Source organism: Gopherus flavomarginatus, chromosome 4, assembly GCF_025201925.1.
Source record: "Gopherus flavomarginatus isolate rGopFla2 chromosome 4, rGopFla2.mat.asm, whole genome shotgun sequence".
Taxonomy (NCBI): Eukaryota; Metazoa; Chordata; order Testudines; family Testudinidae; genus Gopherus; species Gopherus flavomarginatus.
The window spans coordinates 60743709-60769134 of record NC_066620.1 but is presented as its reverse complement, the minus strand read 5'-3'; the positions used below and the strand labels follow the sequence as shown (position 1 = coordinate 60769134).

The 25426-nt window shown below is 45.4% G+C and overlaps 1 protein-coding gene across 6 annotated transcripts; it reads left to right on the top strand.

Annotated features, from left to right (window-relative positions):
- Positions 1-1507: 1507 nt before the first annotated feature.
- Positions 1508-23896, top strand: FOSL2 (FOS like 2, AP-1 transcription factor subunit). Of its 6 annotated transcripts, XM_050948627.1 has the most exons (5): positions 1508-1579; positions 2867-2956; positions 11525-11779; positions 15817-15924; positions 17303-23896. In XM_050948627.1, exons 3-5 carry the CDS (start codon positions 11540-11542, stop codon positions 17810-17812), a joined length of 858 nt encoding a protein of 285 aa, XP_050804584.1. In that variant the 5' UTR covers positions 1508-1579; positions 2867-2956; positions 11525-11539; the 3' UTR covers positions 17813-23896. The 6 variants fall into 6 exon arrangements, with proteins under 6 accessions (XP_050804584.1, XP_050804579.1, XP_050804583.1 ...); XM_050948622.1 differs by lacking the exon at positions 1508-1579 and having other exon boundaries at positions 2024-2956; XM_050948626.1 differs by lacking the exons at positions 1508-1579; positions 2867-2956 and adding an exon at positions 3023-3081.
- The last annotated feature ends 1530 nt before the right edge of the window (positions 23897-25426 follow it).

Genomic DNA, 25426 nt, shown 5'->3' with positions numbered 1-25426 from the left:
AGAGGCCCACAAAAACGCCAAATGGATCCCCCTTTTCTGGTTACTCAATAATATCTCCCACTGGAGATCTTTTTTCACCCAGGTTCATCAAAAGCCTCCTAGAGACCAAACATTTTTCTTGTGGAATTCTCCAGATGATCTGTCGTTTCAAAGACATTTCCTAGGGGGAAATTGCCCCCCTGCGCACGGACCCCCTACAGGGACTTCACCCCTCCCCCCCGTAATTACTCAGCTGGAGCACTGGAGTTGATCTTTGTTCATGCCTCTCTTGCCTGCAGCTCCCTCCCTGGGAGCTGTCATCACCACAGCTACGCTCCGTGCCGGGCTGCAGCTGCTAACGCAAAGGCTTGTAGGTTGCATCAGCAAAGAGCACAGATTCCATGATGCTCTAGACGCTGGGGTTATCCAGCAGCCGCTTTACTGGAAGCCGCGGGAGCGGAGGGAGTGATCGCTGCGTGCGCTGCGCCTCCCTGCCCAGCCACCAGCCTGCGCCCCTCCCAGGCATTACTGGAAGGGGTGGGCCCACTCGGCGGCAGGCTCTTGCGGGGAAGGGAGTAACGCTTTTGGCAGAGCTGCCACTTGGCGGGGAACGAGGAGAGAAACACGCGTTGATGCTCAGCTGTTAGGGGCAGAAGAGGCGGGGACCGGCGCAGCCTGTTCTGCTTGGCTCCCTCCTGCTGGGGTCGGGTCGCTCCTCGCGGGGACTCGGCTGCAGCCCTGTGGGCCCTGCTCTCCGGCTCGCTGCTCGGGGCACGGGAGCCCGCAGTGATGAGGGGAGAGCTGGCAAGGGTGACCCATGTTCTGAGCTCTCTCGCCCCGCCCTCCCTCCGCACGTATTGCTGCGGCCCTCCTGCCTCCCGCCAGGCAGCTGCGTTGACTCGTCCGGCTGGGAAGGGCTTGTGTAAACACAGCGCGGAGCGCGCCTGTTTCCAGCGGAAGGGGCAGCGCCGCCCCAGAGCGTGCGGAGGGATTTTACGCGTGGCCAGCTCCTGGGCGGGGGCAGATCAGGGTTAGGGTCTGAGCCCTGAGAGGGTGAGGGGGGAAATCCGCCCTGTGGTACGGTGGACCCCTCTTGCAGCCAACCCTCAACAAAGCAATGTCGCGGCGGAGTTCGGGGGAACGCTGGTAAACCAGCGAGATCGATGCCTTGCACGGGAGTGAAGGCAACAAATACAAACTTTTTCTCCCTGATCCTGCTCTAGGAAGAGTCCCTTGGCTGAAAGGGTGCCAATGAGCGCTGCAGGCAGGGCTGCAAAGCCAGCCGCTGGATCCAGCTTCCCCCGCGGTGCAAAACCAGCATCTGGATCCACCTTTCCTCACCCCCCCCCCCCGCAAGGACAACCCTGGATCCAGTTGTACACACACACACACCGTTGCAAGGCTAACTCTGGATCCAGTTGCACACTCACAGGCTCCCCCCGGCCACTCCCGCAAGGACAACCCTGGATCCAGTTGTACACACACACCGTTGCAAGGATAACTCTGGATCCAATTACACACACCCACCCCGCGCACTGCAAAACCAGCGCCGGGATCGTTGTGGATCCAGCCCCCGCCTGCCCCGGCTTCACAAAGCCAGGTGCGCGCTCAAGAGGAACTCGAATCTCCGCTTCTGTCTCCCCTTTTCCGATCCGGTTCCCCTTTAAGCGGAGCCGATCTGGTGCGAACGAGTAGGGAATCCCTCTCGGGCCGCGTCATCCTAACCAAGGAAACCCGCGCGCGCGTCGGATAACGCAAATGACCATCTTTGGCAACGTGCGCCAATGGAACAGACTAAAGGCGCCAGCGAGTGGGGGGAAGGGGCGGGCTCTGCCGGTAACAAATCTAGCGCGCTGGGCCCCAGGCTGTTCCCCCGCTGCACGGGATGGTGCAGTCTCGCCCTGCCGGGCCCTGAGATTGGTTTGCAGGCGGCGGGCTGGGTTTGGCCAAATCGGATTAAGTGGGCGGGGTGATTTTCCCCCTCCCCCTGCCAGGTGGGAGACTCCCCTTTGCAAGGTGGGGTTTGGCGAGCTGGGAGTTTGACGTGTGTGGCTCCACATGGTACAGCTCTCAGAGGAGGGGACGGATAATAAGAGTGTGGAGTTGAACTAATGCCATTGCACTGACTCATCCAGGGAGAGCAAAGGAGCTCAGAGAACAAGATACCAGAGAGACTCTGAGACAGAAAGGGGGGCAGGCGACAAGGGGGGAGAAGAGAGAGACTCACACGCGGGCAGAGACGAGCAGGTAGCAAGTGTAAAGATCAATAATTAAGGGAGTTTAAAAAGAAATCAAGAGGCTAAAATCCTGGACTGAGTCATCCAGTCCAGTGAGAGCAGGGAACTGGCACTTTTATAAAGCACTTAATTAAACAGGAGGCAAAGAGCCTCTTGATTGAAAACTACAGAGCCAGAGAAGCGTTGAAAACAGAACAAATATTCACAGGAAGTCTGAAGGAGGGCAATAGACACGCGCGTTATAAGTGTGTGTGTTTAGGACTCTTTTTCCTCCCTTTTCTCTTCGGAGCAAATGTGACAGATTTTAAGATAGAAAGAGACTAAAACAAAGAGAGACGTCTAATTACACTTCTTTTTGCGGCAAATTTTAAATCCACATTTTTTTGGAGTGCACCAAAGACCTCTGGGATTAGAGAGAGTGGCTCTATTTTGTGAAGTGGGAAATATTATTCCTCCCCAGTCTTGCGTGGAGGAAAAGGTTGAGGAAAGGGCTTTATTTTAACGCTTTTTATTTAAAAAAAAATCTTTACGGAGTGCAGTTGGAAGGCTGAAAATAAAAATCAGGCGAGAGAGGTGGAGAAATAGAGCGTGTGTGTGAAGGAAAAAAACATTGTGTTTCTCTCCGGCTTCTACCTCGGATCATGTACCAGGACTATCCCGGGAACTTTGATACCTCCTCCAGGGGCAGCAGCGGCTCTCCAGGCCACCCAGAGACTTACTCCAGCGGCACAGCACAACAGGTAGGGGCGGTCACAGGTACCTTGTCATGCAACTGACATGATCAAAGCTTCTCTCCTCCCCTCCCCCTTCTGTGCATCTTTATTTCTGATCATCTGAGCACGCTCTGCTGTGGGGCCCAAGGACAGTAGGTAACACAATTCTGTTTTCCACTTTGCATACCAAGAGTTTTACTTTGAGACCAGGTTTCCGCTTCAGATAGGATTAAATAATATAGTGTGGCTGTGTATAACATCTGTGTGTATGTAATATCCTTGTTATATTGTGCTTTTGTGGGCCATTTTCCTGTAAGATACTTAAAAAAAATCTGCTTAACCAAAGTTCACTTGCCACACCCAGTCCACTTTCTGAGCGCCTTTATCAGACCTCTGCCTAGCTGGAGATTAGGGAAATAATAGGTGCTGCCTATGCTTTGGCACTCAGAGTCCATTTCGAGTCCACGCCTTAAAAGGAGGGGAAAAACAACTTCTGTCTTTGCAAGAGTTTGGGCGTTTTTGTGTAAGTGTAAATAATGAGGAGTCTAACGTACGGATTTACAGGACGCCAGGTCAGGAGAGAAAAGCAACGTTTAATCACCAGTGCAGCTAAGTGTTTGGGGGGGGGTGTCTAAGTATTGTTTTATATTTCCCCTTGAAACTACCGTCTCAAGCGATCCAGTTGCTGTCAGCGGGGCAGCGGGGTCTGTGCTGCAAACACACACCCTAGTGCTGCCGCTGCCGCGACATTACTGGGTCAGTCACTCATCGTGGGTTCTGCTGTCCTCTGCTGGAGTTAATTTGGGGCTGAAAGAAGCAACGTGTGTGTGTGTGTGACGGAGGGAGACTGTAACGCATTTACTTTCGTTTTATGCCGGTTTGGGGACTGGTGGCTGTGTGTGTGTGAGGATTCCTGGTGGATTTCCTAGTGGGAGTAATTACAAAAAAAAAGTGTGTATTAAAATTACTTTCAACCAATTTGTCTCTGTGTATGGAAATGTGTATGTGTTTATATATAAATACATGCAGTGTGTTGTGCATATAGTGTATGACTGCTGCTCTGCACCTTATGTGCATATTTGAGTGTATGCAATGAATTTGCATTACCACTTCTTATATGAAATGTTTCACAGTGCCAAAAATATCAACTCTTACTCTGCTATCCACTAAAATAGTGTTCTTATCCCATGTGCTAGCTGAGCATACCTACAGACGTGGCAGATGTCATCAAACATGCACTGAAGACTTGGAAGTCAGAATCCTTGACTTGTATTTATCCTTGGAAAGAGAAGGGAATGCGATGTAACCTGAAATACTGCCAGTTCTGTAGGAATTCAACCAAACATTCAACTCAGATGAAATGGTGCTAGTTACTACTGTTTACATTTGTGTTTCAAAATGCCATCTATTATTGGTGACATTTCAGAATCTTGATGAGAGACAGGACACCAGGAAATAGGGTCTGATCCTGATATCCCTAGGCAGCTTGCCTGAGTAAAAAATGCAGAGATGGGTCCTTGATCTTTACACAAGAGTATCACACCTTAATTTCATCAGTCTGCTTTCAGATTGCTCCCAAAGCCTGTAGATAAGAGATGAATTTCTAAGTAGACCAATAGTTTTAAGACTAAGGTGAGAATGCTCCAAGAAGGGTTGCTCCTGGCTCCTCTGCTTCACAAACTTTCCTGGAAAAGAAGACTTTCTGTTTTCTGCTCAGATAACTCAGATTGTATCACTGAACACAAACCTCGTATCTAGCTCCAATTCCTGCAATCAAGAGGCTCAGACTCTTAAAAATAATAGTAATAATAATAAAATGAAAATTTGGAAGAACATTATATGGTCTTTGGGTCACAGTTCTATTTGGGGCTTTCCCCCTACCTAATTGAAGTAGTTATCCCTTTTTAGTATAAAATATTGAAAGGAAGAAAGAATGGTTTTAAAAAAAATGCATCCACCCATAGGGAGAGTATAATCATTGGCTAAACAGAAATCAAGTATTGGCTAATTCACAGCCTGGTGTAATACGCACATCGATTTCCATGCTATTATTAACAGTAAAATCTTACTTTGTTATTTGGTACCTTTCCGCAATAATAGTTTACATCTGCCTTTCATGCCAAGGAATCCGCAAGGTGACTTACTGAAAAATAATAAAATCTGTGAAGCTCTCTCCTGCTTTGTTTTAGTTAGAAGCTCTTCCCTCCCCCACCATCTTCTCCCAAGTAGACAAGCTGTTTTGTGAGCTGAACCAAAACAGCATTACTTCCCTTGACATCTATATGCTATTACTTTAATAGGTCCTGTGATACTCGGTCTCAAGGTCCTTTATTGCAAGAGAGTTAAAATATACGGACTCTTTTTAAGTAGACTTTATTTGATTTGAAAGGTGTTTAAATAATTCCAGTACAGTGTGCCTGCCTCCCCCCACCCTTTAAACAGTGTCTGTCTGTGAGGTTGGAATGTGTTTTTGTATCAGCCAGGCTTTCTACGTACCTAGGGAGTGATATTTTTGCTTTCTTCTGGTATTCAGACATTCCTCAGCTCACTGATTGCTGCTTGTTGGTATTTACTGTTCAGTTTTCCTGGTCTCTTGACCCTCAGAATGCAAGCTCTTACAGAACTCATGGGATCTAGTTACATTTTTGAGATAACTTTCCTTGTTGTAAGCTTCTGGTCTTGAATAATATTGGAACTAGAAGAATGGAAGATATTTCCTGTTGAAGTTGCGTGACTACATGAACCTAAAAGGTTGGCCTTTTTTTTTTTTTTTTTTTTTTTTATGGGCCTTTTTCCTTTTGGTTTTCCTAGGAAAACACTTCAGAAAGGCTTATGTGCCTGCATAAACTAAATCCATGGCTTCTGTGGAAAGCATTACGCAATCGGGCCAGTTACACAAACCTAGATTATTTCATAACTTGTTTACATCATTTGGCCTTCTCTCTCACTCTCTCTTCTTTCTCTCTCCCTCTTTTTCCCCACCAAGGTTTCTTCATCTCCCCTCCTGCGCCCCCACCAATTATTATTATTTCTTGCATTATTTGTACAAATTAACTGGAAGAGTGGGAGACGCATCAAGAAGTCATAGGGTCATTTTTTAAAAAATATCGCCCTATATTAAACTTTGCCAACAGTACCAGCCTGTGACATTCCTCACATCAAAGAACTTTTACCAGAAATGACTCAAAAGTTTCCCAGCTCACTCCAAATATACCTCGTTGGTGCCCTCTGTAGGATAATCCCAGTAGGAATGCTTCCAGGGATTGTAGTTTGGAATCAGATTATTCACTCGTTTTCAGTGAATGTGAGGAGGGGGGAGAGAAGGGGGTTGAGAAATTAAACATGCTTGGACAGCTTGGAGCTCTTGCTTTTCGTTTTTGTTTTGTATGTTTCAAATTCAGTACATACAGTAGATCAAGTGAATTTTGCAGAGGCTGTGACACGTTGATTGGCTGTGTTGAATGTGTGAGTTAGTGAAGTCTAAATGAAATGAGCTGGCTTTTATTTTTTTCCCCTTGTTTTTCTTTCAAACTGCTAGAGAGAGAGTGCATGTGTGTTTGATATGGATGCCAGAATAAATAAGGTTACTATATTGATAGATTTTAGATCAGGACATAAGTGTTTTCTTTAAAAATCTGGGAGACTTCTCAAGACACTTGAGTGTCTTCTTTCCCCTTGATCCTTGGAGATTTTGTAGATTAGGATCAAACAGAAGCCTCACCTCTGTTTTAGGAATTGGTCTGTTCCACTGATTTTGTACTGTGGAAATCAGCGGTTTTATTACCACACAAAATACACAACTTGCAAAGTTTTCTTTTGAATCTTTCTTCTTCAGAAGCAAGAACAGCTGCATCAGTCACATGTTTCAGTGGAAATGGTCTTTCTAAGCCGAAACTTTGATGCCTTGTAACTGTTCTATCCTTACGGTGCAGCACTGTGATGTTTTTTAATGTTATGTAAAATATTATATTCCTAATAATGAATTTGCCATGTAGCAAACGTAGAATTTAATGAGGATAATATATTTGCTCTTTCAAACTGGAAGATTTCCTCCTACATATTATCCCACTGCCGTGCCTGACCTGCAAGGAAACTACCTGCATGAGAAAAGCTTGCAATATTGGGCTGTTAATTTGTTATAGGATCATTTGGGTTGGAGGGGATCAACCTTTCTTGGGTTCATGGGCAGCAGTGACTCACTTGGAACAGCACGGAAGGAGCGTAAAGTGCAATCCCATCAGCCTGAAATATCACACAGTTGCTGGTGTATATACAGGTCTTTGTGACCCCACTGATCTAGCCCATATCTCTGCATTTTGTGGCAAGATTTAATTCATTATCTTTGGAATGTCCCTGGGAGATGGAGCATCAGAGGCCATTACCTAGTTCCATGTTTTAGATTATAATGGAAACAGACCTCAGCCCTTTTTGTAGTGAAACAGTGGGAAAGCTAGAGGAGCGTTTGTCTTTTACCAGGGAATGTGATGGTATCTTGATCTGCATGTTGCTTGGGGCCGTGCTAGGGCGATGGCTCTGCAATACTGCAGTGGCTGTACGTTCCGGAGTGGGGTGTCGGGATCTAAAGTGTGCAGCATTACCATTTTACTATTGCTAAACATTGTATATAGTGCCATGAATCTCCATGGCACTGTAAGTCCTTTGGTGTCTGTTTCTGAAATCTAAATAAAACATAAAACAAGCAATCAGGAGAGGGTGGGCGTGGGGATTACTGCTGATGAGATGAATGCCGGAGGCTATAAAGTAAGATTTGAAGGAAGGAGGGGGCTGAGGGAGGGGGAACTTGGTGGATGAGAGTAGGGAGAGTGTTCCAGGAATAAGGGCCAACATGATGGAAGGTTTATGAGGAAAGGAGAAATAGTTAGAGCTGGGAAGAGCAGTGGCCAGACCGAGGGGAATGAGCTGAGATACAGGCTAGGGCAAGATTATGCAGGCCTGCTAGGTGAGGGGAAGAAATCGGCACCCAATGGACTTCAAAAGGAGGTGGAGTGGGGTCAGAGCCTGCCACTGAAAACTATGGTATCACAGTGGATTAGACCTGAAAGAATATTAAGCGCCTCATAGGTAACCACTGTGGCATTCCAGCGGCTACTAGCATTTTTGTAAGGGAAAGTGAATGGCAGTGGAGTGTCTGATTTGTAAAGCAAGTGAGTTGATCGAGATGGGAAGGAGATTGGGAATCATGGCCCCTCGAGCACCAAACAGAATGTGGAAACGACCACGTTTACATATACTAGGTAATTGTGCGTTTGGCTTAGAGACCCAACGTGAGTCAGAGTGGAGCGTCTTTTAAGACAGTCTTGTGATAGTGACACATCCTGTAATTAGTTCGATGGCGAAAGGAGAATAATAACGGAGGATTTTTACTGACACCTTTCGGAGTTGCCTGTCTCAGCAGAAATGTTCTGAAGCTATTTTAAGGGATTAGAAAGAAGGCCAGTGAAAAGGAGGACACGTGTCTCTGCAGAAACTACAGAAACACGTGTCTCCCTCTAAGCCTGTCAGAGACAATTTTGTCTGGGCACAAAGGCTAATACCCTGGGTTTACAGATGGACGGTCCAAGCCTTTACCACAATCCAGGGATGCAGTTAAAGCTCCATCTACAAGACAAAGCCCTGCCTTAATCCTGTATACATGCCTTTTTCTTGTTACTGCCCCCCTGAGCTGGTTGTTTGGCACTGTTATCACTGCCAAGAACAGGTGTGTTGAGAAGAACTGGATCTGTGTGATTGCAAATCTAAGGGGAATGACCTTTCCATTAACAGAGGGCCTGATCTCCTAATGGATTGGGAGAAGTTAATATCTGACCCTTCAGCTAGATAATTTGGTGATTATTATAATTTTTATGACCTGTCAGATGTGAACTCCTTCCTGGTTCTGAGGAGTTGAAGGTCAGAATGTATGTCACTGGAAGGGTCATTACCCTTAGGTTTGCAATAAACTCTGCTGAATGATAATTTTGCACATCTATACTGTCCATACAGGGCTGTTAATGCATTTTGCAATTGTTAATTTGGCCTCCCAACACCAAGGTGAAGACACACTTTAAAGGGGCCGGGGGGAACTGTAGCACAGATAGGGAAGATCACGCAGGAAATCAGTAGCAGAGTTTGAAGTAGAACCCAGAGCTCCTGACTGTCAAAGCTGTTCTTTAACTGCTGAACTATCTCATGCTTCCTCTTTATGACCTTAATGTCCTGGTAATTTTTCGTTTATCTCATCCCAGCACTAGTTACGCTATATAATGTGGAGACATGAAGACATTCTGTCCTATAATACAAGCATAGCTTAGCTTGTTGGAGAACTGGGGGAGAAGTGGGAAATATAGCTTTTTTTCAGCAAACTCCTTTATAGGTGTGATGAAGAAGCAGTACAGAAGTTTGCAGCTTCTTCTGACTAATTAGGTAGACCCAAGAGGTCTGGAGGTCTCAGGAAAATGGCCTGCCTTGTGAGGTTTTGAGTACATCCAGTCCTTGTTAGATTCAGGACCCAAGGTTCTGGTGGGGCTTTTGCTGAAGATTTGATATCAGGGGACAGGTTCATTTTTACATTCCCTCCATTTACTGATTCACTCATTTCTTCTCCCCCTTAGTTTGGGGCTGTCTGGTGCTTTACATTTGGAATTTTTCTGTGTTTTAAGTGCTCTTTTGGGCCCAATTCTGGTTGTGTTGAAGTCATTGGGAATTTGGGCCAATGTTACACACACAGAGTCCAATGGCTAAAGTTCTGGTCCTGTAAAAATCTGAAAAATGATTTTTATAGGTCTTGATTTAGGAAAACACTTAAGCACATGCTTAACTTCGAGATCATCTTTAATGCTTAAGTACTCTCCTGAGTTGGGGTCATGGTGGTGGTGATTTCCCTTCCCTCCAGTTTTGTGACTCCTGTGATATCATTTTGTTGACCTAAAGATGTGCATTTGCACAGGATCATGTCAAGGCCCACAAACTGTTGTTAGCTGATAGTTCTCACCTCTGATCCTAGAACTCTATTGTTGCTTCTGTATTCAAAGTTCAGAATGTTGGTGTAAGACATGTCTTTAAAACCTAATCTAAACTTTGAGTGTCTCCTGAAAGGATCTCTTCCTAGACAAAAGCATTCTTTCTCTCATGTGTCCCCCTCCTGGACACATCATTGTTTTCCTAGTTGTTTAGCGCCAGCATATTATCCAGGTGGATTTACTTAAGTCTGACTGAAACCAGGTGTACAAGTTTTATGGAGGAGATCATTACCTATTGTCTTGGTTTTATTGCTGCCTTGTTTTGTCTAGACAATGCCAAGAGCTGCAAGGAACTTGTCCAGTCTGAATCCTGAAACACATTTTATAGGCTGCATTTAAAATATGTATACATGCACATAACCGTCCCAGATCTGGACTGTTCACATTATATCCTATAACCTGTATGTGGTGAGCATGGTTCCACATAATGAAAGCCCTGAGTTGTTGTGATGTGTCTCTGCTACCACTGCAATTCTCTATACAAACCTTCCATTCATAGAGCCATATCCTCTGGCCAAAGCTCCCATGTTATATGGGCAGAACAGAACCCCTGTAAAAAACTTCCACTAAACTGTACTTGGTGCTTGAGTTTATGGCTGAAATTTCTCTTCCTTTTTTTCTGGATTGATGGAGAAGTATTTTTCTAGAAACTCCTCAATTCCCCTTTTAGACTTGGCCATGACTTGCTGTGTGGGGTGAATGCTTCTATACAACACACTTTGCACTGTTTGCAGGGAGGGGAAGTGTATTATGGGAAAGAGAGGAGAAGTTTGGCAGGAGCGGGATTGGAGGGGAGAAGGAAGGAGTTGCTTTGGGATTGGGGGTGGGGAAGAAGAGGTTGCTTGGCAGTGAGTCTCATTCAGGAGTGAAGTAAAACCAAACTTCACCAGAGCGTTATGGCATGAAGAAGTGCAAATCATTGTGACAAGCGAAAAGGCCTTTGACTTCACACATCAGAACAACATAGATCCTTCAACATGATAGATTCCCACTGTGAGGCTTTTAGTTTTTGTTCACGTACCAGAAAGTGCACGGGGCGTGTGCTGTCTGTGCAGGTGCTCTCCGCCCCATCCACTCCTCAGGAACAAGTGCAAACACAGGCTATTCTGCATGCAAACTAAATGGCATGTGTGGGGCAACCTGTTCTGCTGGTTGCCACACCATGCTGTCTGCTTGTGGAAAGGCGCAGCTCTCCATGCCATCTGTGTATCGATGGGTCACTGAGTCCGTCTGCTTCGGGTGTTTATGTCCTGGTTCTGGTATCTACTTAGATTCTCCCAGTCAGGGCCGGCTCCAGTGTATTTGCCGCCCCAAGCGGTGGCGGGGGGGAGCCTCGATTGGCGGCACTTTGGTAGCAGCTCAACTGCCACCGCTTCTTTCTTCAACCCACCACTGAATTGCTACCAAAGAGCTGGACGTGCTGCTCCTTTCCCTGGGCCATCCCAAGCACCTGCTTCCTGCGCTAGTGCCTGGAGTTAGCCCTGTTTCCAGTGAATCTCCTTCTCCACTTGTTTCTGCTTAGACATCAATATTGTGCATGTACTGATTTCTCTCTCCATTTTTTGTCTCCTTCTAGAAATTCCGGATAGATATGCCAGGATCAGGCAGTGCTTTTATCCCCACCATTAATGCCATAACAACCAGCCAAGACCTGCAGTGGATGGTCCAGCCCACCGTGATCACCTCCATGTCGAGTCCCTACTCTCGCTCACATCCCTACAGCCATCCTCTGCCCAGCCTGTCTTCAGTTGGTGGACATACAGCCCTTCAGAGACCTGGTGTCATAAAAACTATTGGGACCACAGTGGGCAGGAGGAGAAGAGATGAGCAGGTAACCATAGGGGATAGAATGCCTCATCCTAACTTGCCAGCTAAGCAGGTTTGGCCATAGCTGGTGTTTGGATGGGCAACTGTAAGACAAACTTGGGTGCTGCAAGTAATAGGGCTGGTGATTCAGCAGGTGATGCTCTTGTCTGAAACTGACTGACACCTGCTCCAGGTTGGTATTGTGTTGCTGGAAGGGCTTTCTTTTGGGTGATGCCTAAAAACCCAAGGCCCAGACAACTTGTGGCTTTACAAGGATCCCATGGCACCTTTTGCAAGAGTTAGAGGGTTTTAATTCCTCTATGGCTGACTAAATTATATTTGGCCAACTGTTTTGTCTATCTAAAACTCCCCCCTCCTTGCATTTTTCAATGGGTAACATATTCTTCACTCCCTGTCCTCAATTTGATATATGGTGTTATGGTGCATTGTTAAATAGCTGCCAGGTTTCCCTTTCAGAGGTGGTTGCATTTTGGTGGTAGGTTAATTCCTAGGGCCAGATCCTGTGTGTGTGTGAGTGATGGGGAGAAAGGTGGCTTTCACGCACGTTTCCACTCCTTTTGTCCTAGGAGTACCACAGGGCTGCTCTAAGCACACTCTGATCACACTCCTTTCCATCCTACCATACAGGGCTGGCCCTTGCTTTATACAGTCCTTTCAGGTCCCTCAGCATATTGCACGAGAGGAAGTAATTTTATTGCTGTGACATCATTACAAATTGTAATTCTGCCAAGCTCCTTCAAAGGCTTCACAAGTCTGGGCCAATCTGTGGCTTCACATCAAAACCAGGTGAAACTCTGTAGTCTAGACTGGGTTTCAGTTTGAGTTTATTTGGCTGGGGCCTCAAACAGGAGAAAACCTCAGAAGAGCTGAGTTTTACACAATCTGCTTAAAAAAAAATATCAGGGGATTGGAGGAGGGAGGGCTGACCCTGGAGTGCCACACTATCCCTTCTCCTCTGAGCCAATTCCTTCCTCTTCCCATGTGCGCCCCAACTAGCTGGTCCCACTCTGATTCCAGTGTTGTGTGCTGGCATGAGCGTGAAACTAACCAGAACTGGGCCGTGGGAGGCTTTTACTGTGCAAACATATGCTTATTAAGAAGAGCCGTCTGTGTAGGGGGCGGCTGGAGATCGAAGTCTATTTCCTAATGGGCAGGTGTCCACATCGCAAACCCAGCAACATCCAATCCCTTGGTGGCAATCTGTGCAAGGACTGAATGATCTTGTAAACTGAGCCCGTTTTGTCCAGGGCTTTGCCGCTCAGAGGGACATTAGGATGGCTGGTGTGGGCAAGCTTGGACTGCCACTGTTCACACTGTTCCTGTTACGTGGATTAATAGCAGACTGCAGCCTCCAGGGCAGTCAAATTAGTGCAAAATTCACTTCTAAAGAAACTATAAATAATCTAAATCGGCCTGTGTTATTCTGAAGCTGCACTTGTGCAGACCTTTGCAGAGAAATGCAATGGGACTCTGCGTCTGGCCAGCAGATTAGATGGGTATTGCACAAGGTCTGTTTTTAATCAAACAATAAGCCCTGCTTTTACTTCCCCCATCATCCGTTTTGATTTTCAGTCTGACTATTTAAGCCTGTCTGGTTTTTTTTTGATATTTCAAAGGCAAGCAAGGGGTTAACATTGCTCATCGTGAATGAAAATCCCCTTGGTGCAGAGGGCTAACACAGTTCCATTTTTAAGCCCTATTTTTATAAGCATATGTCTGCTCAAGAAGAGCCCAATCCTCCGTTAGGAGTAAAGAGGTGCATAGGTCTTGTGCTGCACTTGGGTGGATTGCCCCCACTTTCATGGGTCCAATGCTCTGTTATCTAAAGTGGAGGAAAGCTGGCACTAGAACTAGAGGAATAATTAGCAACAAATAATTTATATGACAAATGTTACCTCTGCATTCACAAATGGGCCGTGAAGAGCTCCCGATATCCTCCAATTTGATTGTTGTGTGACTTTATTTCCTGAAGAATGTCTGCCAGTGATTCCTGGCCTCTGGCTTGTTTGTGAGCAATTCATTGTGGGTCCTTCAGATACAAGCTGTGCTGATTAGACGTATGCTGTGTTTGGTACCTGATGGGCTGAATGGGGCTCCTAGGATCAGATTTCTGGTGTGTGGGCTCATGAATCAAATTCATAATTCATTTTCTGAGAATATTCTGTAATAGTTGCTGAAAATAGGCTGTTTTGGTGAATGTGCAAACCTATCTAGTGGCATATTCACGCAGAATTAATACAAAAGGGGTACAAACAATGCAGAACTGGCCTCCTTTAAAAACACCAAGGTCTGTTTCTCCTTTTTAGGCCCCAGTTAATGTTACACATGAAAATATTCTGTGCCAGATCAGGGCCTGAGTTGTCACCAGTCGTGGTTATTCATGGGACTTGTTAAAGTGGCAACCTGAGCCAGATCATTAAACAGAATTGAAATTACTGGGAAGAAAATTTTGGTCTGAAATATATTTCAGTGGGACATGTGCTCCTAAATCCCATTGGTGCTTTGGAGAATCCCATCCATAGGCCGTAGGTCAGCTGACAATTTAAGCATGTGCTTTAGGGATCTGCTGAGCAGGGGCCATATAAACTGTATATATTGTATGCACACAAATACATGTACATTTTATGCATAATAAAAATCCATGTGTGTGCAATCCAAAATAAAAATCACAGAAATGTATAAAGTTAATAAAAGACCAAAAGCACAATGGGATCGATGGGAGGGGGAACACACGTGGATTAAAATGAACTTTGTGAAACGGGAATGACTGCCACAAAATATATAAATAAATAAAAACCCAGAATGAAGTTAGGCAAAGTTTAAAAAAAAAAAAAAAATAGAACAGATACTGAAAATGATGACTAGCTTGTTCACAGCCCTGGAGATGTTAAAACTGAAAGTTTTTTTTCTTTCTCTTTTTTTTTTTTTTTTTTAGTTACAATGCTTCCATTATTTGTTGGCAATTTACTTTTTTGCATTCGATCAACCTGGACGTTAACACCAGATTAGAAACAAAACTGAAACTGACTAATCAGTGGGACTGATCCTTACTGGTTTAAAGCTGCAGAGCAAGTCTGAAGTCATTGGAGCTGTCTCGGTGCACACCAGCTGAGGATCTGGCCCAGTGTCACTCTTTGCTTCTTGTGTTCTAGTTATGAACCCTGCATGGGAGTGATAAAATGCAAACAAAAGGCTAGTTTGCATTGGTATTTAAAAATGTTGGGCCAGCATCTCAGCTGGTGTAAGTCTAGGTAGCAGCATGGGGTTCATCCAGTGTGCAGATTTACATCAACAGAGGAGCTGGCCTGGTATCTATAACGATGGAAGAATTTCTGTTACTGTGAGATTTTGCAAATGTTGTCCCCAAACCTAGATTTTTGAGCCTGACTTGACTGGACATTGCTGGTCATCTGTTGCCCTCGAGTACTCTGGATTTACAACAGTGTCACTCCATGGGCTTCTGAGAGAACATAATCTGCCCCAGGGGTCTTTTTATGTTGCTGGATGGTTGCCTGCAGATACAGGAAGTACAATGTGTTATCTTGGCTGGTGCTTGGAACTCTGGGGCCAGATCCTCAGCTGGTGTAAATTAGCATAGCTCCATTGACTTCAATAAAGCTGCTTTGATTTGCACCCACTGAGGATCTGGTCCCTGACCTGCAGGTTAACAACTGTGCTTGTGTGGAAAGAAGCGTATATTTTGTTTCAAGAAAGAGGCGCTTACAACATCTTGCTCTGGTTTTGCGTAATTGCCACCCACTATCTGCTTGGCCTTGGCTGCAGATTCACTGTCTTCTTGCACAGGCCTGTCGTGCCCCTCTCTACTTCGACCCTCTTCATTAGGGAACCAATCCTAGGAGAGATGCTGAGCGCCTTCATCCTTCAGCCACCTCCCTGGGAGTTGAGCATGTGCAGCACCTCATAGAATCAGGCCCTTTTTTCTCTGTGGTGAACTACTGTTCACAAAGTGCAAGGAAGGATTTGCTCAGATCTTGTGGTTTGGTTTTGAGTTTTTTGGTTTTTTTTGGTATGTGCCTACAGCTGTCACCTGAGGAAGAGGAGAAGCGAAGGATCCGGAGAGAGAGGAACAAGCTGGCAGCTGCTAAGTGTCGTAACAGGCGTCGAGAGCTAACAGAGAAACTCCAGGCGGTATGTACTCTGCACACATCTCTCCCCTCCTGGATATACACCCTTGGATCACTCTAAACCATGCCTCTCCTCCTGCCGGTGGGTGACACAAGTACACTGCAACGTTTGTACTACCTTCCCTTTCAGTGGCTGGTTCAAGTCAGGCTAAAAAATCACTGCTTCCTACTGCTATCAGCTAGTGAAGTTGCTCCTTTAGCTCATGTGGTAGAGTTATGTGCTGTGGTGCTCAATATCCTGGGTTCAACCTATGTGGGGAGTATTACACTTGCACCCATGTGCCCCTCCCCCCACAACTCTCTTGTTGTTTGCCCAAGTTATAAGCATATAAAGTTGTTTCACTGTCACACCCTCCAAACCCCACCTTCTTTTCAGTGCTTGATTATCAGTATAGATTTTCCCTTTACCTGATATGATTTGTTTGCATTAATTCATGCTGCAGTAATTGAATAGGTTAAACCCCTATTTGCAAATCCCAGTATACTCCAGAAGGATCTTTCTACAGTCCCCTGGAAAGGTAGGATGATCCAGTGGTGTAAAATGGGTAACAGCTCTCCCCTGCCTCAGAGGGGCGTTATGAGGATAAAAACATTAAAGATGGTGAGGTGCTCAGATACAATAATAATGAGGGCCATACAAGTGCCTAAGATACTTTGGTTTTCATATGAGGACCAGTACATCACTTGTTCTGCCCCAGAACCTAGTTGCCTACTGCAGTGATTAGGAGCCATCTGGAATTTCCCTGGGGGTCTCTTTGCTTCACAGAGTTGTTGGTGCCTGAGTAACTGGGATAACAGCAAAAGGGGACAGCTGCCTGGGGATGAGCATGGAACCAGGAATGGAAACTCAGTCCAGTGGAACCCCTTTACATTAGGCTCAAAATTGCTTTGGGCATTTAGTGTTTGAAATGTGCCAGGTGAAGTGGCGGTAACTTTCCTTTAACACGCAATGGCAGATTAGCCCCAGGCACTACAGCAGTGGTGGAGGAAGGGCCACCCTGAGAATGGAGTAGAGGCAGGCTTTTCTCTGTCATTCATAACTTGTACTTCTGCACCCTGGATGCCAGGCATCATTGTTTGTGATTCCCCTAATACCCATTCATTGCTGGCACGCTCCACTGCAGCAAGGACCAGCAGTCTCTGAGGTCCCAGGGGTACATTGTTTGACAGGCAGTACCAAACACACTCTTTCAGAGCCAAAGTGGTAGCTCCCAAAGGGTTGCTATGTTTCTTACTGCTCGTAGATGGTCTCTGAGAGGGGTATGTAGCATATCTGCTCAGCTTCTCTCTGTGCTTAGCACATTCTGCTAAGGCGCTGACTTGGCCCACTGCTTCCTCCCCTCACGTAGATCGTCATTTATTTATTTCTCCTCGGTCTGCAGGAAACGGAGGAGCTGGAGGAAGAGAAATCAGTGCTGCAGAAGGAGATCGCTGAACTCCAAAAAGAGAAAGACAAGCTGGAGTTCATGCTGGTGGCTCATGGCCCTGTGTGCAAAATCAGCCCCGAGGAGCGACGCACCCCACCATCTCACAGCCTCCAGACTGTCCGGACTGGAGTGAGTGGAGCAGTGGTGGTGAAGCAGGAGCCGGTGGAAGACGAGATCCCATCCTCCTCTTTGGGCCTCGACAAAGTTCAGAGATCTGTCATTAAGCCCATCAGCATTGCAGGGGGGTTTTATGGGGAGGAGCCACTCAACACTCCCATTGTGGTGACCTCGACACCCGCGATCACCCCTGGTACCTCCAACCTAGTCTTCACATACCCCAGCGTGCTGGATCAGGAGTCTCCTCTCTCCCCTTCGGAGTCATGCTCCAAAGCTCACCGGAGAAGTAGCAGCAGCGGTGACCAGTCCTCAGATTCCTTGAACTCTCCAACCCTGTTGGCCTTGTAACCTCCCTGTGTCCCACATTTGCCAGTGTGTTACATCGCCACCCAGGACTGTGGGGTGGAACCTCCTCCACAAGATTAAAGACAGGCACAAGGGCGTTCAAGCACAAGGGCAGTGAGAGCAAGAGAAGGGGAAATGTGGCTCCAGGAGCCTCCTGGAGCAGGAAGAACAAGAACAAATGTAAACTCCATGGAAGCAGAAATGGTGATGGTGGAAATGACATGCCCAGTCCATCTGGAGAGGGGAATCTCCCCTCTGGAGGCGCTGCCTATGGAAACCTCTTCGTGTGTTTAATGGACTTGGGAAACACGCTTGGCCAGGACTGGAGGCGAGCCGCAGAAAATCACTAGTCACCCCCTACCTTTGTGAACTGATCTGATTAGTTACTCTCTGTGCTTTGTTCATTCTGGTTCATTGATCTCTCTCTCTCTCTTTCTGTTACTGATCCCATGACATTTCATCTAGTCGATATCCACTCTAAAGGCTTGTTATGATCTTTGCTAGCTGCTGCTGCTGATGTTGGGAGGGGCTGTGGGAAATTCTTGCTGTTGTCAAGATGGGGAGTGTTGGGAGGAGTCACAAATGCTTGGTCACAGGGATGGTGCTTGTAAGTCAATAGCCCACAAGCTCAGTGGCAAGGACGCCATGAACTGAGGGGGAAGATTTGTTTGGAGGAGTTGGAGAGTGAGAGATGGACATTTTTGTCCCATTTCCCCCCTCTTCCTCTGCATGTTGCAAAGGTCAGATTAGCAGAATGCCTAGTAATGGGAACTGGAATGGTGCCCCGGTAGCTGATAGGGTACCAGAGTCCATTTCCAGTAGCTAGTGTCTTTGGCAGCATTTCTCCTGTAATTAGTGTTTGTCAAATCTGCTGCTGGACCCTTTGTTTCCTTCACCCTGGCCAACTGCCACCTTGGGCGCAATGCATCCTGCTCCTCTTCCTCCTCCTCCTCAGTGTGCCTGACTCAGATGCTGATTCCACTCCATGGGCAAACCCTTCTTCCTCAGCCCATATTTCCAGAACATATCACTGACGAAGTGACATTCCAGTGCATCCAGGAAAGAGATTTACTAAGAACAAAAGGGTGAAGTTGCCTGAATGTTCTCTTGTCACCCAGGCAACAATGCAGTTTGCATCTCTGCTGTCTTTCCTTGTCTGTAGCATTGCACCTTGATTCCTAGCCCCTGTTGTAGTTTGCTACTTGCTGGATTGGGGGATTTTTAATTCTGGTATTCAGGACGAGCAGAGCCTCTGCCTCTAACAGTGGATCCTCTGTCTTCTCCTACGCAGGGTCTCAGCTGACAGTGCCGAGTGCACACAATGGGCATGGCCATTTAAAATTAATGTTCACTACTGAAAATAGTGATAGGCTTAACCTCAACTCCTCTGGAGCCAAGTCCAGCTCCTACTGAAGTTGATGGTGCTTGCACACCGTGCTCAGGTGCACCATTGGGTTTTCCAAGATCGAGTGCATGGATGTTGGGTCAGGCTCCTGGTGTAGTAGCTGAAAGCTCATTTCAGTGCATTCAAAGAATATCTCCATTAGTCTGTCCATTGAAGCTGCTGTCTCAGCATATCTAATTGTATGTGGTATAATCTTCTTTGGTTTATCAATCGAAATCTGGGTATGTTCTGAATTAGGCTGGACTGTGGAGAAATCTTTGGTGCAGTGTTTTATTTTAGGGCCCAGTCCTGTGAGATGCTGAGCACTCTCGGGTCCTACTGCCTCTATTGGGATTTAGCAATACTCAGCACCTCAGAGGTTTGGGCTTTTTCTGTAGTAATCATGGATTCTGTCAGACCCTCACTGTTGTATCAGTTTTAAAGGGATAGTGTCTGAATGTAGGTTTTCTTTAAAACCAAACCAAACCCACGCATTTACAAAATTTGCCAGGAACAGAAATGTTTTAGTGACTTGTTCATGAAACTGAAATTCATTGATTCTGTTTTTTCTTAATTATGTGAACATTCCTTACTTTATGCTAGTGCCAGAGACCCAAAACTGACTACAGACCAAAGGTAAAACTAACCAGTTAGCTTCATTGTCCTTAGTTGAAGTGGAAAACTTAACTGATTAATGGAAATAAAGGTAAATGATTTTAAACATTTTTCAATAAGTAGCCCAGAGAAGATTCTGTAAAATGTCTCCTATGTTTCATTTCCACTCATGCAGGGCAGAAGATAATATTAACAAGCGGTGACTCCTAAACACATGTAATTTCTCCCTGGGCCAGTTGACCTGAGCCACTGTTCTGCAGGGACCTCCCTAGAATTAATTCATGATTAGCATACTCATTAAGAAGAACTGAGTAGGTACCTGTTTCCCCATCTTTCTGAGGATTACAAAACTGGTAGTGTGTGAGCAAAAGTCTCTTCTAAAGTCTCCTTAGTACCAAACTGAATCTGTGGTGTCTTGAAAAATAACTTGTCCCATCTTCTAATGTGTCTTCAGGTGATGCTCACAATCCCATCAGCTATCTACTTGATTTGGGATCAGACAGTCCTTTTCATTACTGTGGAGGGGTGGAGAGAAATCTGTTCAAGAGTGGAGGACCTAGCCAGCTTTTGTGGGCAATCAGGGTAGCAAAATAGAACGTGTCTGAAATAAATTTTCAAGTGTCCTTTCCCCTGCCTATAAAACCCTCTTTTGCCAGCCAACCAGAGTTAGTCCCAGAAATGAGAAATTATCTTTTCACATCTGGATTGCTTTCTATAAGATGTCTCAAGTTTTTTTCCCCCCTCCAGATATCGGATCCTCTTCTGCTTAATTGGGCAAGTTTGGGCCCAAACTTAATTGGGCCTTCCTCTGCAGCACGGGCCTGGGTCACTTGCAGGTTTAAGCTAGTGTAAATCGGGGGTTCTCTGTAACTTGAAGTCTTTAAACTGTGATTCGAGACTTGAATAACTCAGCCAGAGGTTAGCGGTCTATTACAGGAGTGGGCGCCTGAGATTCTGTGGCCTGAAATGTGCAGGAGGTCAGACGAGATGATCATGATGGTCCCTTCTGACCTCAAAGTCTGAGTATTAGCCTGTGTCTGTCTCTCCTCCAAGCCATAGAACCCCACTCCTCATCTCTGTGACGTGGTCATACAGCCGAGGGAGAACCAGGCTCCTCTTTAGTCCTAGTTCGTTGAGATGTTACCCAAAGGAGCCCCAGCCTCCTCTCTGGTACTCACCTTCCTCCTGCCCAGGGCTGGCTCCAGGCACCAGCCGAGCAAGCTCATGCTTGGGGCGGCAGATTCTAAGTGGCAGCATTCTGCCCAAACCTAGGGTGGCGTGGCTGCCTTTCTTTTTTTGGTTCGCCGCTCTGGTCTCCCTGCACCCTGGTTGGTTTTTTTTGTTTTTTGCTTTGCTTGGGGCAGCAAAAAAGCCGGGAGCCGGCCCTGCTCCTGCCCTCGCTGTTCCCCTTGTTTTGATCTTTCAGTGAGCACTTCAGAGCTGAGCCCGAGACAGCGGCATCCCTGCTGAGTGGTGACCTCTTAGGCAGTGTGTTTGTGACCATTAGGAGCAGAGGAACCCTTTTCTAATATCTGAAAATACCTTGGACCACTTGTCAGTTGACAGTTTTTATAGTTGTGTCTCTTATAAATTAAAACAAACAGAAAGCAAGAGGGGAAAATCTAGAAGCTCTGCAGCTTTTTCCATCTGCTTTCTTTGCCCCCTCCCTCAGAAACCCTTCAGGGAATCCCAGGTTAAGAACCTCAGTTGTTAGGCCACAGGGCTTGTGCATTCCACTTGAGTGGAGGCTTCTCAGGGCAGGTAGCCTTGGCTTTGCTTACTCTGTTGCAAATCAGACACAGCATGACCTCTCTGCTGCTGTGAGCTGGCTCTGGATTCATCTTTTACCAGTGTCAGTTTCACTTGCCCTCTTTGAGATAGTGATATGCACCACCATTTTGCAACCAGGAATCTCCATGTACACCTGTGTCATGGTGATTTCTAAATGTGCAATGTCTTCAAATGTTCTCTTTGTAGTTGGGGACATATCGCAACTAGGGTCTGATCCAAAGGCTATGTAAATCCATGGCCATCTTTCCATTGACTTCAACAGGCTTTGGATCAGTCCTCCAGTGTCTGGCCCCGGCTCAGTAAAGCCCTCGAGCACGTTTAAAGTGTGCATGCATCTGACGAAGTGGGTATTCACCCATGAAAGCTTATGCTCCAATAGTCTATAAGATTCCACAGAACTCTGTCACGTTTAAAATAAATCGCTCCTGAATTGGAGGAGCAGCAGCAAAGGAAACATAAATCAAAGGCAACATTCTTTCAACCTCCACATGCTTTTTCTCATGCTGATTTCAGCCCATTTCCCATCCCCTCCCAGCTCTGGCATGGCCCCTATCTATTCCTTCCTCTTTGGTGAGGGGGCTGACTAAGTCTGAAAGCTGAGTGATAGCCCTGGGACCAACCTGCTGGGGGCCAATAGTTTGGGTTGGTTTATTTTTTTTGAAATATTACTTAAATGATCTATTAAATTCATCCGAACCCTTTATTTTGCTGCTTTCTGTATGTAGGATCCACCTGGCCTTCATCCTAAAAAAGTCTAGTATCTCATTATTTATTGGCAGGCAAACATTTTGTGTCTGCTCCAACAGCTCTGCCCACCATTAACTTAACATCCTCCCAACTCATGTTCCTGTTTTGGTTTGGTTTGGTTTTTTTCAACTCTAAAGCAGAATTCTGAAATGCTTTAAAATAATAATTTCCATAGTGACCATTACAAGATCATTCTCATCAGAAAGGCCAGATCAAACATTTTAAGAAAGGAGGGAACAATTTACATTTTATTTCTTATTTATTTGTCATGTTTACATCTTTCTCGGTTCCAGACCTGGATATAATAATGAGAGCATTAAAAATACTTCAATTGTTTGGTTTTGCTGGTTAATAATGCTTTTTTCTTTTACTTAAAAAGGAAAAAAAAAAAAGATTCCTGAATTATTTTTTTCTTGTCTGTATAAAATGTATAGAGATATTTGTTTTTAAAGATGCATTATCACTCCTTTGTGAACAGTAGCTGGGGCTGGGGACAAATCTCAGAGTACAAGATAATAAAATCCTATCCTGTTCTACTTAATTGTTCTCACCGTATGATTAAAGGGTTATTCCACTTTGTTGTTTGTGGTTACTTGATATTAAAAATGTGTAGAAACTAGGTATCTGATTGTTTTTGCTCAATGAGAGGATAAAACGTTGTGTATATATTTAGATATACTGTGTAGTTCAAAGTAACATCAGTAAGGGATAGTGCATCTTTATTAGAGCGAGAAGTTACTAGTGTCAACTGAAGTCTACTTTAAGATCCTTGAAGAAAACAGCCTGATTCTGATTCCATTGCCAGTGTGTAAATCAGGAGTAATGCCTCTGAAAAGGGAATAAGTGGAGTTACACTGGTATAAAACTGGTGTGAGAGAAATTGGACTCACTCCCAAGATTCATACAAATCTGTGGCGATCTATGTATGTTTGGGGCACCATTATTCACTCCCCCCCACAAATTTAGATAATTTTTTTTCTTTTTGCCTGGGGTGAAATGATTCCTATCAAGAAGGTTCTTAAAGATGACTGCTAAATTGGGACTCTTTGCTCATTTTGATCTTTGTATAGTTCTTGCGATCATGGAAAATCTTGGCTCTGAAGCAATCTCTCTGGTGTTGTCTCTTTTCTGTTTTACTGTAATACAGGCCTACAGTATTTGCACTAAAACAAAAAGCTTGTTAGAGAAAGCTTGCTGCTATGAAAGAAAGAACATATTAAAATAGTTTTGCTTTTACAATTTTAACGGAGTAGCATTTTGTAGAATAAAATCAATTTAGATTGGAAAAGAAGAATTAAGTTTTTTTTCTTCCCCCCTCCCTCTTCTTTTCATCCTTCTTTCTTTTCCTTCCATTCCTTCATGGTTTGTTCCTCCTCTCCCACGGTGCTCAGTTGTAATGATTGCCTGTGTTGTTGACGATGCTGCTGGGAGTTATGACACTTGTAAATCCTGTTTTAATGACGTCGTGGACACTTTGTATAATGAGAGCTAACTGGAGTTCTTCTCTCTGTTAACTGAAGTCATTAAAAGGCTGTCTTGGCTATGAACAATTAAAAGCTTGCATGTTCCTTCACTCCAAACAAATGGCTACTGATGCCTATCTGTAAAGCATTTCAGGGCTTCTTTCATCAAAGGGGGTGTAATCCAGACAGCTGTTCAGCAGCAACGCTGGTAAACAGGGCAGACACTAACGGAATGAACCACATGGGCTAAAAAGCAAATACTGCATTAATCCCTTTCTCTTGCCTTCAGAAGGAAGAGGCTGGAACTAGAAAAGGCAAGAGGTGATGTCCTGCTCTACCATCTTTCAGACAGAAGGACTCAAAGCTTCCAACCTGGGGGCTAAATTCTGGTTCTGGGTACCAAGCTAGTCTATGGAAGCACCCAGCGTTTACCTGGGGATTTATACAGGGATAATTTTGCCCATCTATGAAAAGCAGCTGTCTCTGGGGTGGAAGGTGGCATCTGTTTACCCGCACACAGCAACACTATGTTACAGTTTAGGACAGGAACTAAAGGATCCTATATCCAGTTGAAAACACAGGAGCAATTTTTGTTAGGCAATACATAATTAGCCATGTATCAGAGGGTAGCCGTGTTAGTCTGGATCTGTAAAAGCAGCAAAGAGTCCTGTGGCACCTTATAGACTAACGTCTGTTAGTCTATAAGGTGCCACAGGACTCTTTGCTGCTTTTACATAATTAGCCATGTTGGCTTCAGCCCCAACTCCTACAAAGCAGCTCTATTCCTACAGCGTCACTGGATGCTTTGAGTATGTGCAGCTAATACTTTGGTTTTGCATCTCCTTTGAAAGACAGGCACCGCCCCTTCTTCCATGAAGGAAGCTGTGTTCCTGGTCACACTGTGGAAATGGGTCTTAGGGAACCTGGTGCTGATGTGCTGGAATGGCTTACATTAATAACGTGGTATGACAAGCCTTCTGAAGTTTAGGGGACTGCTCAAGGCACTCTGTAACCATGAACCACCAGGCCTGAGAATATGCCCATGTGAGTGAACTCAACGACCAGTGATCTACATCACAACTACAAGTGACACTAAGCAAACACAGAAATGGAGGAGCAAACAGGCCATGGAGACTGAGCTACCTTTGTTTTGCCCCTCTTGGGCAGGGATGGTGTGATTGGTGAAGGACTCCTAGCACATACCTGTGATAGCCTTGCTTCAGCTGCTTTGTCTCTTTTCTCAAGGTGCACAGAGGTCTCCAAGGTATCAGACTGGTACCTTTCACCAGCATTAAATTCACCTTACAAAACAAAACAAAAATCAGCCCTCAGAAGGCCATGTTATTCCCATTCTCCTTAGAAACATAGAGCACACAGTGAGCCCCTGTTTGGTAACACAGTGCTGTACCAGAAGAGCTGGTTACAAACATAGGCCTCCCACTCTACTTTCTCCTAGCATGCATTGGCTAGAACGGCCTTTTCCCATCATTAGCCCACAGCCAGTGGAATGTCCACGCAGTTACTATAATTTGGTTCTAAAGGATGAAATTACACAGCAGAGCAAAGTCTTCCAGTAACCTTCCTTTCTGTGGGAGGTTAAGTTCAACCACATTTACA